At 54.2% G+C, this 14331-nt stretch overlaps 1 protein-coding gene across 5 annotated transcripts in view; it reads left to right on the forward strand.

Annotated features, from left to right (window-relative positions):
- Positions 1 to 14331, forward strand: part of prdm9 (PR domain containing 9) — a 23199-nt gene continuing 8868 nt past the window's right edge. Inside the window, exons 1-11 of one of the 5 annotated variants that reach the window (XM_069188299.1) lie at positions 1 to 51; positions 100 to 204; positions 3338 to 3408; positions 3821 to 3941; positions 4221 to 4343; positions 6492 to 6592; positions 9914 to 10040; positions 11949 to 12016; positions 12136 to 12280; positions 13491 to 13607; positions 14027 to 14298. In XM_069188299.1, the coding sequence (XP_069044400.1) occupies positions 3388 to 3408; positions 3821 to 3941; positions 4221 to 4343; positions 6492 to 6592; positions 9914 to 10040; positions 11949 to 12016; positions 12136 to 12280; positions 13491 to 13607; positions 14027 to 14298 (1095 nt within the window). In that variant the 5' untranslated portion in view covers positions 1 to 51; positions 100 to 204; positions 3338 to 3387. Of the gene's footprint in view, positions 205 to 3337; positions 3409 to 3820; positions 3942 to 4220; positions 4344 to 6491; positions 6593 to 9913; positions 10041 to 11948; positions 12017 to 12135; positions 12281 to 13490; positions 13608 to 14026; positions 14299 to 14331 lie in introns of all 5 variants that reach the window. The other 4 variants (XM_069188298.1, XM_069188297.1, XM_069188300.1 and 1 more) reach the window with 4 other exon arrangements.

The following is a 14331-nucleotide window of genomic DNA, read 5'->3' on the forward strand; positions in this document are numbered from 1 at the left end:
CGGGGACGCGGGAGGTTTGAGCAGCAGGAGGAGGAAGAGGAGGAAGAGCAGGTCAGGAGGAGGAAGAGCAGGTCAGGAGGAGGTGAGGAGGAAGAGCAGGTCAGGAGGAGGAAGAGGAGGAAGAGCAGGTCAGGAGGAGGTGAGGAGGAGGAAGATCCGTTTCTCTTCCACACTTCGGGCAGCGGGTCGGTCGGTCCGGGTCCGGTAGGTGTCTCGGAGGTGTCGGTGTATCGTCGCGTCTTCCTCTCCGGGGGACCCCGGGGGTACTGTCAGGAGAAGTGGGGTACCGGGGGTGTACTCTCAGGAGAAAGAGGGGTACCGGGGGTCCGCGGGGGGTACTGCCAGGAGAAGTGGGGTACCGGGGGTGTACTCTCAGGGGAAAGTGGGGTACCGGGGGTCCGCGGGGGGTACTGCCAGGAGAAGTGGGGTACCGGGGGTCCGCGGGGGGTACTGCCAGGAGAAGTGGGGTACCGAGGGTGTACTCTCGGGGGAAAGTGGGGTACCGGGGGTCCTGTACCCCCAGGCCCTCAGCCCCGCAGGAATATTCATATATTATATATAAATATCATCTCAGATCTCACACGTCCTGTACCCCCAGCCCCTCAGCCCCGCAGGAATATTCATATATTATATATAAATATCATCTCAGATCTCACACGTCCTGTACCCCCAGCCCCTCAGCCCCGCAGGAATATTCATATATTATATATAAATATCATCTCAGATCTCACACGTCCTGTACCCCCAGCCCCTCAGCCCCGCAGGAATATTCATATATTATATATAAATATCATCTCAGATCTCACACGTCCTGTACCCCCAGGCCCTCAGCCCCGCAGGAATATTCATATATTATATATAAATATCATCTCAGATCTCACACGTCCTGTACCCCCAGGCCCTCAGCCCCGCAGGAATATTCATATATTATATATAAATATCATCTCAGATCTCACACGTCCTGTACCCCCAGCCCCTCAGCCCCGCAGGAATATTCATATATTATATATAAATATCATCTCAGATCTCACACGTCCTGTACCCCCAGGCCCTCAGCCCCGCAGGAATATTCATATATTATATATAAATATCATCTCAGATCTCACACGTCCTGTACCCCCAGGCCCTCAGCCCCGCAGGAATATTCATATATTATATATAAATATCATCTCAGATCTCACACGTCCTGTACCCCCAGGCCCTCAGCCCCGCAGGAATATTCATATATTATATATAAATATCATCTCAGATCTCACACGTCCTGTACCCCCAGCCCCTCAGCCCCGCAGGAATATTCATATATTATATATAAATATCATCTCAGATCTCACACGTCCTGTACCCCCAGGCCCTCAGCCCCGCAGGAATATTCATATATTATATATAAATATCATCTCAGATCTCACACGTCCTGTACCCCCAGCCCCTCAGCCCCGCAGGAATATTCATATATTATATATAAATATCATCTCAGATCTCACACGTCCTGTACCCCCAGGCCCTCAGCCCCGCAGGAATATTAATATATTATATATAAATATCATCTCAGATCTCACACGTCCTGTACCCCCAGCCCCTCAGCCCCGCAGGAATATTCATATATTATATATAAATATCATCTCAGATCTCACACGTCCTGTACCCCCAGCCCCTCAGCCCCGCAGGAATATTCATATATTATATATAAATATCATCTCAGATCTCACACGTCCTGTACCCCCAGCCCCTCAGCCCCGCAGGAATATTCATATATTATATATAAATATCATCTCAGATCTCACACGTCCTGTACCCCCAGCCCCTCAGCCCCGCAGGAATATTAATATATTATATATAAATATCATCTCAGATCTCACACGTCCTGTACCCCCAGCCCCTCAGCCCCGCAGGAATATTCATATATTATATATAAATATCATCTCAGATCTCACACGTCCTGTACCCCCAGCCCCTCAGCCCCGCAGGAATATTCATATATTATATATAAATATCATCTCAGATCTCACACGTCCTGTACCCCCAGGCCCTCAGCCCCGCAGGAATATTCATATATTATATATAAATATCATCTCAGATCTCACACGTCCTGTACCCCCAGCCCCTCAGCCCCGCAGGAATATTCATATATTATATATAAATATCATCTCAGATCTCACACGTCCTGTACCCCCAGCCCCTCAGCCCCGCAGGAATATTCATATATTATATATATACTCTGATCTAACCCCACTGTGATCTAACCTGACCCCCACTCTGATCTAACCCCACTGTGATCTAAACCCACTGTGATCTAACCTGACCCCCACTCTGATCTAACCCCACTCTGATCTAACCCCACTGTGATCTAACCCCACTGTGATCTAACCTGACCCTGACCTAACCCCACTGTGATTTAATCCCACTCTGATCTAACCTAACCCCCACTATGATCTAACCCCACTCTGATCTAACCCCACTGTGATCTAACCCCACTGTGATCTAACCTGACCCCCACTCTGATCTAACCCCACTGTGATCTAACCTGACCCTCACTCTGATCTAACCCCACTCTGATCTAACCCCACTGTGATCTAACCCCACTGTGATCTAACCTGACCCTGACCTAACCCCACTGTGATTTAATCCCACTCTGATCTAACCTGACCCTGATCTAACCCCACTGTGATCTAACCCCACTGTGATCTAACCTGACCCCCACTCTGATCTAACCCCACTGTGATCTAACCTGACCCCCACTCTGATCTAACCCCACTGTGATCTAACCCCACTGTGATCTAACCCCACTATGATCTAACCCCACTGTGATTTAATCCCACTCTGATCTAACCTGACCCTGATCTAACCCCACTGTGATCTAACCCCACTGTGATCTAACCTGACCCCCACTCTGATCTAACCCCACTGTGATCTAACCCCACTGTGATCTAACCTGGCCCCCACTCTGATCTAACCCCACTCTGATCTAACCCCACTATGATCTAACCCCACTGTGATCTAACCCCACTGTGATCTAACCTGACCCTGACCTAACCCCACTGTGATTTAATCCCACTCTGATCTAACCTAACCCCCACTATGATCTAACCCCACTCTGATCTAACCCCACTGTGATCTAACCCCACTGTGATCTAACCTGACCTCCACTATGATCTAACCCCACTGTGATCTAACCCCACTGTGATCTAACCCCACCTCCACCCTGATCTAACCCCACTGTGATCTAACCCCACCCCCACCCTGATCTAACCCCACTGTGATCTAACCCCATCCCACTCTGATCTAACAGGACCCCACTGTGACTGTAGGCTCACTTGAACTGAATCTTCATCTCTTTCAGTGCTCAGAGAGTCTAGGGGGAGGATTAGAGATTGAGTGAAACGCCAAGACATGAGCAGCTCAGAGGAGGAGGTGAGATCTCTTTCCTCTCATTTTCGACGTCATTATCTCGTTAAACAGAGCAGTAATGGGCTTTATGAGATTATTACAGCCCTGTGACTGGGGGAGACACAGTGATTATTACTGTAGTGATCATTACAGCCCTGTGACTGGGGGAGACACAGTGATTTTTACTGTAGTGATCATTACAGCCCTGAGGTAGCCCTGTGACTGGGAGAGACACAGTGATTATTACTGTAGTGATTATTACAGCCCTGTGACTGGGGGAGACACAGTGATTATTACTGTAGTGATTATTACAGCCCTGTGACTGGGAGAGACACAGTGATTATTACTGTAGTGATCATTACTGTAGTGATTATTACAGCCCTGTGTCTGGGAGAGACACAGTGGGTGTTAGTGGGTTTGTTGATGTGCCACTCAGGAGGACCAGTATGAGGACCTCAGGGTCTTCTTCACCAGGAGCGAGTGGGCTGAGCTGCAGCAGTGGGAGAAGATCAGATACAGAAACATCAAGAGGAACCATGAAGCCATGATTCACATAGGTACCCCTGCCTCCACACGCTGTCACCCCCACACACTGAGGTACCCCAGCCTCCACACGCTGTCACCCCCACACACTGAGGTACCCCAGCCTCTACACACCCCCACACACTGAGGTACCCCAGCCTCTACACACTGTCACCCCCACACCCTGAGGTACCCCAGCTTCCAGACTGTCACCCCCACACACTGAGGTACCCCAGCCTCCACACGCCGTCACCCCCACACACTGAGGTGTGTAACAGCTGTAGTACAGGCTGCTCTCCTGTCTGCCTGCTCAGGCCTCAGCTCTCCCACTCCAGTCTTCATGTGCCGCAGCAGAGGCAGGAGGACAGCGCCCCCTGCTGCTGAGCGCAGTGACTCGGAGGAGGAGTGGACCCCCAGTCTGGAGCGCCAGGCACCCCGTAAGCTGAGGGCCAGAGCAACACACTGTCACAGACTGAAGAGGATCACACTGTCACTGACTGAGGAGCAACACACTGTCACTGACTGAGGAGCAACACACTGTCACAGACTGAGCAACACACTGTCACTGACTGAGGAGCAACACACTGTCACTGACTGAGCAACACACTGTCACTGACTGAGGAGCAACACACTGTCACAGACTGAAGAGGATCACACTGTCACTGACTGAGGAGCAACACACTGTCACTGACTGAGGAGCAACACACTGTCACAGACTGAGCAACACACTGTCACTGACTGAGGAGCAACACACTGTCACTGACTGAGCAACACACTGTCACTGACTGAGGAGCATCACACTGTCACTGACTGAGCAACACACTGTCACTGACTGAGGAGCAACACACTGTCACTGACTGAGCAACACACTGTCACTGACTGAGGAGCAACACACTGTCACTGACTGAGCAACACACTGTCACTGACTGAGGAGCAACACACTGTCACAGACTGAGCAACACACTGTCACAGACTGAAGAGCATCACACTGTCACTGACTGAGGAGCAACACACTGTCACTGACTGAGCAACACACTGTCACAGACTGAGGAGCAACACACTGTCACTGACTGAGCAACACACTGTCACTGACTGAGGAGCAACACACTGTCACTGACTGAGCAACACACTGTCACAGACAGGAGCAACACACTGTCACAGACTGAGCAACACACTGTCACTGACTAAGGAGCAACACACTCTCACTGACTGAGCAACACACTGTCACTGACTGAGGAGCAACACACTGTCACTGACTGAGCAACACACTATCACTGACTGAGGAGCAACACACTGTCACAGACTGAGCAACACACTGTCACTGACTGAGGAGCAACACACTGTCACTGACTGAGCAACACACTGTCACTGACTGAGGAGCAACACACTGTCACTGACTGAGCAACACACTGTCACTGACTGAGGAGCAACACACTGTCACAAACTGAGGACACACTGTCACTGACTGAGGAGCAACACACTGTCACAGACTGAGCAACACACTGTCACTGACTGAGGAGCAACACACTGTCACAAACTGAGGACACACTGTCACAGACTGAGGAGCAACACACTGTCACTGACTGAGGAGCAACACACTGTCACTGACTGAGCAACACACTGTCACTGACTGAGGAGCAACACACTGTCACAGACTGAGCAACACACTGTCACTGACTGAGGAGCAACACACTGTCACAGACTGAGCAACACACTGTCACTGACTGAGGAGCAACACACTGTCACAGACTGAGCAACACACTGTCACAGACTGAGGAGCAACACACTGTCACTGACTGAGCAACACACTGTCACAGACTGAGGAGCAACACACTGTCACTGACTGAAGAGCATCACACTGTCACTGACTGAGCAACACACTGTCACTGACTGAGGAGCAACACACTGTCACAAACTGAGGACACACTGTCACTGACTGAGCAACACACTGTCACTGACTGAGGAGCATCACACTGTCACTGACTGAGCAACACACTATCACTGACTGAACAACACACTGTCACAGACTGAAGAGCATCACACTGTCACAGACTGAGGAGCAACACACTGTCACAGACTGAGCAACACACTGTCACTGACTGAGGAGCAACACACTGTCACAGATTGAGCAACACACTGTCACTGACTGAGGAGCAACACACTGTCACAAACTGAGGACACACTGTCACTGACTGAGGAGCAACACACTGTCACAGACTGAGCAACACACTGTCACTGACTGAGGAGCAACACACTGTCACTGACTGAGCAACACACTGTCACTGACTGAGGAGCAACACACTGTCACTGACTGAGGACACACTGTCACTGACTGAGCAACACACTGTCACTGACTGAAGAGCATCACACTGTCACAGACTGAGGAGCAACACACTATCACTGACTGAACAACACAGTCACTGACTGAGGAGCAACACACTGTCACTGACTGAGGACACACAGCAACACATCTGACTCTCCTCACTCACCCCCGAGACACACAGCAACACATCTGACTCTCCTCACTAACCCTCGAGACACACAGCAACACAACTGACTCCTCAGCTGGTGTATTTTTCCCACAGGAGGAAGATTTCGTCCCCCTCCTGGCAGAGCAGTGAGCGCTCCCCCGAGACGCACCGCCAATAGGAGTCCGGCTGTGGCCCTGAGTCGGAACAGCAGCCAGGTGCTTACAAGATACTCCTGCAACCCTTCGCCCTTAGTGCTGTAACCTACCAGTCCTGTCCTGTAGCTCCCAGTGCTCTCCTGTCCTCAGGGTCTCCAGCAGTGTGCTCAGTGCTGTAACCTACCAGTCCTGTCCTGTAGCTCCCAGTGCTCTCCTGTCCTCAGGGTCTCCAGCAGTGTGCTCAGTGCTGTAACCTACCAGTCCTGTCCTGTAGCTCCCAGTGCTCTCCTGTCCTCAGGGTCTCCAGCAGTGTGCTCAGTGCTGTAACCTACCAGTCCTGTCCTGTAGCCCCCAGTGCTCTCCTGTCCTCAGGGTCTCCAGCAGTGTGCTCAGTGCTGTAACCTACCAGTCCTGTCCTGTAGCTCCCAGTGCTCTCCTGTCCTCAGGGTCTCCAGCAGTGTGCTCAGTGCTGTAACCTACCAGTCCTGTCCTGTAGCCCCCAGTGCTCTCCTGTCCTCAGGGTCTCCAGCAGTGTGCTCAGTGCTGTAACCTACCAGTCCTGTCCTGTAGCTCCCAGTGCTCTCCTGTCCTCAGGGTCTCCAGCAGTGTGCTCAGTGCTGTAACCTACCAGTCCTGTCCTGTAGCTCCCAGTGCTCTCCTGTCCTCAGGGTCTCCAGCAGTGTGCTCAGTGCTGTAACCTACCAGTCCTGTCCTGTAGCCCCCAGTGCTCTCCTGTCCTCAGGGTCTCCAGCAATGTGCTCAGTGCTGTAACCTACCAGTCCTGTCCTGTAGCCCCCAGTGCTCTCCTGACCTCAGGGTCTCCAGCAGTGTGCTCAGTGCTGTAACCTACCAGTCCTGTCCTGTAGCCCCCAGTGCTCTCCTGTCCTCAGGGTCTCCAGCAGTGTGCTCAGTGCTGTAACCTACCAGTCCTGTCCTGTAGCTCCCAGTGCTCTCCTGTCCTCAGGGTCTCCAGCAGTGTGCTCAGTGCTGTAACCTACCAGTCCTGTCCTGTAGCTCCCAGTGCTCTCCTGTCCTCAGGGTCTCCAGCAGTGTGCTCAGTGCTGTAACCTACCAGTCCTGTCCTGTAGCTCCCAGTGCTCTCCTGTCCTCAGGGTCTCCAGCAGTGTGCTCAGTCCTGTAACCTACCAGTCCTGTCCTGTAGCCCCCAGTGCTCTCCTGTCCTCAGGGTCTCCAGCAGTGTGCTCAGTGCTGTAACCTACCAGTCCTGTCCTGTAGCTCCCAGTGCTCTCCTGACCTCAGGGTCTCCAGCAGTGTGCTCAGTGCTGTAACCTACCAGTCCTGTCCTGTAGCTCCCAGTGCTCTCCTGTCCTCAGGGTCTCCAGCAATGTGCTCAGTGCTGTAACCTACCAGTCCTGTCCTGTAGCTCCCAGTGCTCTCCTGTCCTCAGGGTCTCCAGCAGTGTGCTCAGTGCTGTAATCTACCAGTCCTGTCCTGTAGCTCCCAGTGCTCTCCTGTCCTCAGGGTCTCCAGCAGTGTGCTCAGTGCTGTAACCTACCAGTCCTGTCCTGTAGCCCCCAGTGCTCTCCTGTCCTCAGGGTCTCCAGCAGTGTGCTCAGTGCTGTAACCTACCAGTCCTGTCCTGTAGCTCCCAGTGCTCTCCTGTCCTCAGGGTCTCCAGCAGTGTGCTCAGTGCTGTAACCTACCAGTCCTGTCCTGTAGCTCCCAGTGCTCTCCTGTCCTCAGGGTCTCCAGCAATGTGCTCAGTGCTGTAACCTACCAGTCCTGTCCTGTAGCTCCCAGTGCTCTCCTGTCCTCAGGGTCTCCAGCAGTGTGCTCAGTGCTGTAATCTACCAGTCCTGTCCTGTAGCTCCCAGTGCTCTCCTGTCCTCAGGGTCTCCAGCAGTGTGCTCAGTGCTGTAACCTACCAGTCCTGTCCTGTAGCCCCCAGTGCTCTCCTGTCCTCAGGGTCTCCAGCAGTGTGCTCAGTGCTGTAACCTACCAGTCCTGTCCTGTAGCCCCCAGTGCTCTCCTGTCCTCAGGGTCTCCAGCAGTGTGCTCAGTGCTGTAACCTACCAGTCCTGTCCTGTAGCTCCCAGTGCTCTCCTGTCCTCAGGGTCTCCAGCAGTGTGCTCAGTGCTGTAACCTACCAGTCCTGTCCTGTAGCTCCCAGTGCTCTCCTGTCCTCAGGGTCTCCAGCAGTGTGCTCAGTGCTGTAACCTACCAGTCCTGTCCTGTAGCTCCCAGTGCTCTCCTGTCCTCAGGGTCTCCAGCAGTGTGCTCAGTGCTGTAACCTACCAGTCCTGTCCTGTAGCTCCCAGTGCTCTCCTGTCCTCAGGGTCTCCAGCAGTGTGCTCAGTCCTGTAACCTACCAGTCCTGTCCTGTAGCCCCCAGTGCTCTCCTGTCCTCAGGGTCTCCTGCAGTGTGCTCAGTGCTGTAACCTACCAGTCCTGTCCTGTAGCTCCCAGTGCTCTCCTGACCTCAGGGTCTCCAGCAGTGTGCTCAGTGCTGTAACCTACCAGTCCTGTCCTGTAGCTCCCAGTGCTCTCCTGTCCTCAGGGTCTCCAGCAGTGTGCTAAGTGCTGTAACCTACCAGTCCTGTCCTGTAGCTCCCAGTGCTCTCCTGTCCTCAGGGTCTCCAGCAGTGTGCTCAGTGCTGTAACCTACCAGTCCTGTCCTGTAGCTCCCAGTGCTCTCCTGTCCTCAGGGTCTCCAGCAGTGTGCTCAGTGCTGTAACCTACCAGTCCTGTCCTGTAGCTCCCAGTGCTCTCCTGTCCTCAGGGTCTCCAGCAGTGTGCTCAGTGCTGTAACCTACCAGTCCTGTCCTGTAGCTCCCAGTGCTCTCCTGTCCTCAGGGTCTCCAGCAGTGTGCTCAGTGCTATAACCTACCAGTCCTGTCCTGTAGCTCCCAGTGCTCTCCTGTCCTCAGGGTCTCCAGCAGTGTGCTCAGTGCTGTAACCTACCAGTCCTGTCCTGTAGCCCCCAGTGCTCTCCTGTCCTCAGGGTCTCCAGCAGTGTGCTCAGTGCTGTAACCTACCAGTCCTGTCCTGTAGCTCCCAGTGCTCTCCTGTCCTCAGGGTCTCCAGCAGTGTGCTCAGTGCTGTAACCTACCAGTCCTGTCCTGTAGCTCCCAGTGCTCTCCTGTCCTCAGGGTCTCCAGCAGTGTGCTCAGTGCTGTAACCTACCAGTCCTGTCCTGTAGCTCCCAGTGCTCTCCTGTCCTCAGGGTCTCCAGCAGTGTGCTCAGTGCTGTAACCTACCAGTCCTGTCCTGTAGCTCCCAGTGCTCTCCTGTCCTCAGGGTCTCCAGCAGTGTGCTCAGTGCTGTAACCTACCAGTCCTGTCCTGTAGCTCCCAGTGCTCTCCTGTCCCCAGGGTCTCCAGCAGTGCTTGACTCTGATCTTTCATCTGTCTAATCTCTCAGCCCCGTTCCAGTAACACCAGGACTGGTACTGGTTCCAGATCGGGGGACCCAGGCGCTGCTCCCAGCCTGTCTCAAGAGGAGGATCAGAGACATTCAAGTTCTCCAAAGGTCCAAAAGGTGCAGCCAGGTGAGACTGAACTGTCTGTTCACACCAGGTGAGAGTGAACAGTCTGTTCACACCAGGTGAGGGGAGCAGGTGTGTAACTGCAGCCGGGTGAGAGTGAACAGTCTGTTCACACCAGGTGAGAGTGAGGAGTCTGTTCACACCAGGTGAGGGGAGCAGGTGTGTAACTGCAGCCAGGTGAGAGTGAACAGTCTGTTCACACCAGGTGAGAGTGAACAGTCTGTTCACACCAGGTGAGGGGAGCAGGTGTGTAACTGCAGCCAGGTGAGAGTGAACAGTCTGTTCACACCAGGTGAGAGTGAACAGTCTGTTCACACCAGGTGAGGGGAGCAGGTGTGTAACTGCAGCCAGGTGAGAGTGAACAGTCTGTTCACACCAGGTGAGGGGAGCAGGTGTGTAACTGCAGCCAGGTGAGAGTGAACAGTCTGTTCACACCAGGTGAGAGTGAACAGTCTGTTCACACCAGGTGAGGGGAGCAGGTGTGTAACTGCAGCCAGGCGAGAGTGAACAGTCTGTTCACACCAGGTGAGAGTGAGGAGTCTGTTCACACCAGGTGAGGGGAGCAGGTGTGTAACTGCAGCCGGGTGAGAGTGAACAGTCTGTTCACACCAGGTGAGAGTGAACAGTCTGTTCACACCAGGTGAGGGGAGCAGGTGTGTAACTGCAGCCAGGCGAGAGTGAACAGTCTGTTCACACCAGGTGAGAGTGAGGAGTCTGTTCACACCAGGTGAGGGGAGCAGGTGTGTAACTGCAGCCGGGTGAGAGTGAACAGTCTGTTCACACCAGGTGAGAGTGAACAGTCTGTTCACACCAGGTGAGGGGAGCAGGTGTGTAACTGCAGCCAGGCGAGAGTGAACAGTCTGTTCACACCAGGTGAGAGTGAGGAGTCTGTTCACACCAGGTGAGGGGAGCAGGTGTGTAACTGCAGCCAGGTGAGAGTGAACAGTCTGTTCACACCAGGTGAGGGGAGCAGGTGTGTAACTGCAGCCAGGCGAGAGTGAACAGTCTGTTCACACCAGGTGAGAGTGAACAGTCTGTTCACACCAGGTGAGGGGAGCAGGTGTGTAACTGCAGCCAGGCGAGAGTGAACAGTCTGTTCACACCAGGTGAGAGTGAGGAGTCTGTTCACACCAGGTGAGAGTGAACAGTCTGTTCACACCAGGTGAGGGGAGCAGGTGTGTAACTGCAGCCAGGTGAGAGTGAACAGTCTGTTCACACCAGGTGAGAGTGAACAGTCTGTTCACACCAGGTGAGGGGAGCAGGTGTGTAACTGCAGCCAGGCGAGAGTGAACAGTCTGTTCACACCAGGTGAGAGTGAGGAGTCTGTTCACACCAGGTGAGGGGAGCAGGTGTGTAACTGCAGCCAGGCGAGAGTGACTCTCAGCAGGCACAGACACTGAATCCTGGGAACTGTGGGCACGACGGCTCGTCGGGAGCAGGCAGACATGTTGTCTGCGACACACACTGCCCTGGACTCATTCCCCAGTCTGCTCTCGGACTCGGCCTCGCGTGGGGAATGTGGACAGTGGCATTAGTGGGTAGCATTGCTGCCTCTCGGCCCTGGGGCCCTGGGGCGCTGTCTGCGTGGAGTTGGTATGTTCTCCCCATGTTCCTGTGGATTTCCTCCACATGCTCCAGTTTCCTCCCACAAAGTCCAAATGTGCTGGTAGGTTAACTGGCTTCTGGGGAAACTGGCCCCGGGGCGGGCGAGTGCCTTTCTGTGTTTGTGTCCATCTGCCCTGCGATGGACTGGCGTCCCGGCCAGGGTGTCCCCGCTTTGCGTCCGTCCCCTGCTGCGAGAGGCTGTGGCTCCCTCCTGATCCTGTATGGAGTCAACACTATAGAAACCGGGTGGACTGACAGGCGGGCAGGCAACAGGACATTGAGACATGTCCCTGTCTCCATCCACAGAGAGGCGGTCAGGGCCAGGGAACCGACAGGACAGTGAGGGCGGCGCTCCCGTCGCCGACCACCGCCAGGTGACTTTCAGTCCACAGCTCTGTCAGGAGCTGCTCAGCAGGATAACTAATCTCTGCAGTGGCCTTGAATGCCTCCCGATCCGTTCTTTCCAATTACTGATGTTTTGTTGACACCACAGGGAGCTCCGGGGTCCACTGCTCGTCAAGACACAGGTGATACCCACCCCACTATAGCGGCCATTTCTCTCTCTGCATCCAGTCCTAATGAGGCCGCAGGAGACGACACTGGGAACCACTCTGCACCTGTGGAAGGCCGTTCACGCTGTGAGCATTTAAACCGGATTAGATCTGAAAGGGTCTGCTCACCCTGTGAATCAGTGCGTCCAAAGCAGATGAGAGCTGCCTGAGAGAGTCTGGTCGCGCTGTTTTAAACCGACGGGGGCTGTTGGGCTGTGAGGCAGAACCTTCGGCTTGACAGTAACTTGTCACTGCTGCAGAAAGTAAGGTAGCAGCACATTTCTGTAAATAAGCCCAAGAGCAGGCAGGAGTCAGGCTCATGCTGCGAGATACCCCTTGCGCTGTGAGTCCAGGGTGGAAGTCCAGAAACGGGCCAGGTCCAAGCCAGGTAACCAGCGAAGCACAGCACAAGGGGAGATGCAAACTCAGAGCTGGGGGGAGGAACAGACAGAGTCCACACACACACAGGGACATAGTACGAAGCGCCTGGGGCAAATCCGAGGAACGAAGTCGGGGTGAAACAGTGGGGGCAGAATCCAGGAAACAAGCAGAGCATGAGCTGGCCTGGAGAACCTGGCGTAGCGAACTCTGCGACAGAGTCTCCAGCACTGCCAGCTCATGGATCATGTCGCCTTGAACCACCTGAGGCCGGCGAGCAGGATGACAGCCTCCAGGTGGCTCAGGTCTCCTGTCAAACTAATTACCGTGGTAACTGGTGCCGAGTGACAGTTAGGTGTGTCCAGGCACCTCGTAGATACTGGCGCAGCCCGCTGCAGTGAGCATGACTGTGATTAAGGAGAAACTACAACACAACGTTCCTTTTTTAAAATGTATTTCCAGCAGAAGGCAATTTACAATTGCAGGCCTGGATTTACAGCAGGTAAAGTAGATCAGGCTGATCAGCTGACCTCAAACCAGTTTGTGTTGTTCACTTGTAACCCAGTGAAGCTCACAGATCACACTGCTCACAGACCGCAAGCTCACAGTAGCAGGATGCAGGTGAACGGTCCGTATGAATCAATACTAATCAATACTAAAGCCAAGGCCATGGCCTACCAGAGCAGGCTGATGTGCTTTGACTGTTCCACTGCCATGCTGAACGCTGTCGGTGTCAAGGACTCACTAATAGATTCCAGCACAGAGGCCAACACTGACCAGACCTCCTGCCTGAGAGCGGCCAGCAGTGTAGGGCTGGTCTGCAGGACCACAGCAGAGAGAAACTGTCACAAGAACTGAACACGAACGCTGAGGAAGGCGCAGGAGGAGAAGAGCTCTGACCGCATGTTCCCCCTTTCAGCGGTGCCCACGAGACACAGGCTCCAGCCGCGGCTGCACTTCGGGGGGTACAGCCTGCGCAGGAGGCCCAGAGTCCTCTACACTGAGGAGGACGTGCCCAAGGACGACGACTACCTGTGTGAGTGGTGACCCGGGCCACACGCCCGGCCACGACACCGTCACCGTTTCACAGCTCCTCCACAGTGCACAACAGAGGGGGTCCCCTGCACCCCCCCGTGTACCGTCCCGGGACACGAAAGCGCTGTCGCACAAGACTTGACAGGAGCAGCTGAGGAGCAGAAAGTCCCCCCCGTCAGTAGCAATACAGTCTGTTAAGAGATTCAGGAGCTGCAGGCTCTTCCAGAACTGTACTCGTGTAGCAGGAATAGACAAAAGAACAGAACGGGAAATCTGAAGAATATAATAGCTCAAGAATCTGAAGCTCAAATGACAGAGGAATCTGTGACCTCAAATCCAAGCTGCTGGCAGCCTGGCGCGAAGCAGCTGGAGAACACGTGCAGTGGATCTGACCCCGCTCTGTCCCTCTGTCTCTGCCAGACTGCGAGGAGTGCGGCTCCTTCTTCCTGGAGCGATGTGAGGCACACGGCCCGCCCACCTTTGTCCCCGACATCCCAGCCGAGCCGGGCCTACCGGCAAGGGCTCGGCGCACTCTGCCTCAGGGCCTGAGCATCAGGGAGTCCCAGATCCCCGGAGCGGGGCTGGGGGTCTTTAACACGGGTGCCCTCATCCCAGCCGGGGTGCACTATGGCCCCTACGAGGGAGAGCTGGCCAGTGAGGAGGAGGCAGTGCTGAGCGGATACTCCTGGGTGGTAAGTCTCAGGCTCAGTCACGGTCTGTCACAG

The sequence above is a fragment of the Lepisosteus oculatus genome, chromosome 4 (genome assembly GCF_040954835.1).
Source record: "Lepisosteus oculatus isolate fLepOcu1 chromosome 4, fLepOcu1.hap2, whole genome shotgun sequence".
Classification (NCBI taxonomy): domain Eukaryota; kingdom Metazoa; phylum Chordata; class Actinopteri; order Semionotiformes; family Lepisosteidae; genus Lepisosteus; species Lepisosteus oculatus.